The sequence below is a fragment of the Anopheles aquasalis genome, chromosome 2 (genome assembly GCF_943734665.1).
Source record: "Anopheles aquasalis chromosome 2, idAnoAquaMG_Q_19, whole genome shotgun sequence".
In the NCBI taxonomy this organism is placed as follows: Eukaryota; Metazoa; Arthropoda; class Insecta; order Diptera; family Culicidae; genus Anopheles; species Anopheles aquasalis.
Window position 1 is genome coordinate 78028147 of NC_064877.1, and position 2500 is coordinate 78030646.

Genomic DNA, 2500 nt, shown 5'->3' on the forward strand with positions numbered 1-2500 from the left:
GAAACGCATTTCATACGTACCATTCTCGACGCAGGAAATGATTTTACCCTTCCGGCGGCGCAGATTTGACTCGAGGTTACTCTCGTCCCCGTAATCCTCATTACCGGTGTCCTCGGACTCCTGGTGCACATCCTCGATGATACCACTGTCGTGAATGTTTTCGTTGGCCAGCAGCAGCGGATGTTGGTCCATCGTGACCCTGCCTGAGTAATCCGCTGTTGGCCAAGTAAAAACGGTAACCAAGCTTCCGATGGCTTACAATCTGTCACACGGCATTCCGTTCATTTGTCAGTTTCACTCGATCACGAAACACTAAAATTCCTGGAATTCCTGTAATTAAGTCACAAACACGCAGATGTTGAGAAAAGAATAGAGAATTCCTCACCGCCCCTGTAAGTGGCTTCCTCGTGTTGCCCAATTCCTGTCCAATACTTGAGTTTTGATACTCGGAAACATGTACTTTGTTGTCGTCAGCGCGTAGAACTTTCCTTCTCGGCAAAAGTTATCTTGCTGAACGATTTTCCCTCACGCAATTCACCAGCATAGCAACCACTGACACGCTACTACTACTACTAAACACACACACACATACACAAAGCTACTAAACACCCATTTTCCTCCCTTTTCCACCTCACTTTCTTTCTCTACGCACGCACACACCAGCAAAGAAAAACGATGCAAGCTTACGCACGACAGGTCCGTGCTATGCACATCGCTTCACGTCACAGACGCAGCAACTCCTTGGCATGGGAGGGTGTTTTACCTCGTGACCTTTCGTGGCCCGTGCGACGCAAATCGAAGACACGATAGCTTGTGTTGAAGCAACACAACTCCTTGCCTTGATGGCTTGATTGTCGTGGTGCTGTCGACCTAAATATTGCTTTTTAAAACTCTCCTTATGCTTTTCACACTTCACTTATGCAACATCCTGGACCACCAGCCGTGGAGGGAGTTCGTGCGTGTTTCAGTGCACTCTTTCTCTTGCGAGGGCGAATGATGGAATGATTTGACCTGGTATAAGACTGGTTAGATGGTAGATAAGCGGCCACAGCCCACTTTCACGACAACGACGACGACGACGAAGACGTAGCACCAAAGTTACGTTCTCGTTGCAAACAATTCACGGTAAAGAAGATGATTCGCCCTTTAGGTGGAGTCACGAAAGGACCCTCCACTCCACTTGCCACATATCACTTTATCTGTCACTGTCGTCGTGGAACAACGCCACTTGGCATTGCTCTTGGAGCGCTGCGTCCTGGAATGCATAAGTGCTTCTTACTCAATAAGGCCCGTCAGTTGATGCTTGTTCTATCCAATGTGTGCTCGTTGTTTGCTTCTTTTTCTTTTGTTCTTGGTACTCTTTACATCTTTTGGGGACGGGAAAACGTGCGGTGACCGTGCAAGAATAGCTCTGAACCACGAATGACCGAACCGTTTCGTGGGGTTCCTTTCGATGGCTACACATCACCCACCCGGTGAGTGCCAGCCATCCTGGCACTGTGCAAGTGTTGGTGGCCATTGTTGACGCGGCGGATGCTGATGGTCTGCGCCGACGCATGGAAATGCCGGCTGGACGAAAGCGAGTTGACAACGGCATCGCATGTCAACAATCGAACACTCACGCGCCCACGCGATAGCTACCAGCACACGCGACACTCCATCATCGGGGACGATCGGGAGTGGGGGCGGTATACTATGCTCGGATGCTGGCATCCGGTGGAAATGCCCGACTCACGCACACACCCACTCCACATGGCATGAGTGCGTGATAACAACAAAACTTTCGATATCTGTTTATATTTTGCACTGTGGCCAATGCCGGGAACGAGGAAAGGAAGGGTGGAAACGGCCGCCAACGGCCTTATCCCGTATTATGACTTACAGGATTCGCCTCGAAATAACTACGTCGGCGAGACCGTGGCGGATGGATGACAATAAAGGGCCTTGCCGTGCGTCGATGGCCGACCAGCGATAGAGAGCGTTACGTATTTATTTCAATTAGCTCGTTCGAATTATCGCGCCGATTCTGTTGACTGTCTACCATTAAGATGAGTAGTTTAGACAATGTATAGCTCGGTTGGTCGTAAGTATGAATCTCGTGAAATGCTTATTGACATCGGTGGGATATGTATTCAGCAGATTGCGACCCATTGACTAGTAATGGACAAACTTCATTTCAGCCTGGCACTTCATCCTAGGTCGTGCCAATTTGCATGCTGAAGGTATGTGGCGAGAAAGGAGGTTGTTTTATGGAAAACTGGTTTGAAATAACGAAATGTTCCCTCCATGATCTCGAGGAATTTTCACAAGGATATCGGTACTTTGCAAATGCAACTCCTGATCGTAGACTATTTTGTATCGGCTATATTTCATACTATAATAATTTCGGTGAATTTGTCTTATTTAAATTTCATAACATTTAATTCCTACAATTGGTTTGTAAGCAAACCTGTGTTCAAAGCAAGTGCGATGGCACGAAGAGGGAGTCCTTTGTAGCACG

At 48.0% G+C, this 2500-nt stretch overlaps 1 protein-coding gene across 4 annotated transcripts in view; it reads right to left on the bottom strand.

Moving 5' to 3' along the window:
- The window catches only part of LOC126570171 (anoctamin-8), a 23221-nt gene extending 21810 nt beyond the window's left edge, over positions 1 to 1411 (bottom strand). For all 4 annotated transcript variants that reach the window (XM_050227727.1, XM_050227729.1, XM_050227726.1 and 1 more), the window contains exons 1-2: positions 1280 to 1411; positions 21 to 330 (exon numbers count right to left, since the gene is read on the bottom strand). In XM_050227727.1, the coding sequence (XP_050083684.1) occupies positions 21 to 192 (172 nt within the window). In that variant the 5' untranslated portion in view covers positions 193 to 330; positions 1280 to 1411. The remainder of the gene's footprint in view (positions 1 to 20; positions 331 to 1279) is intronic.
- Positions 1412 to 2500: the final 1089 nt, after the last annotated feature.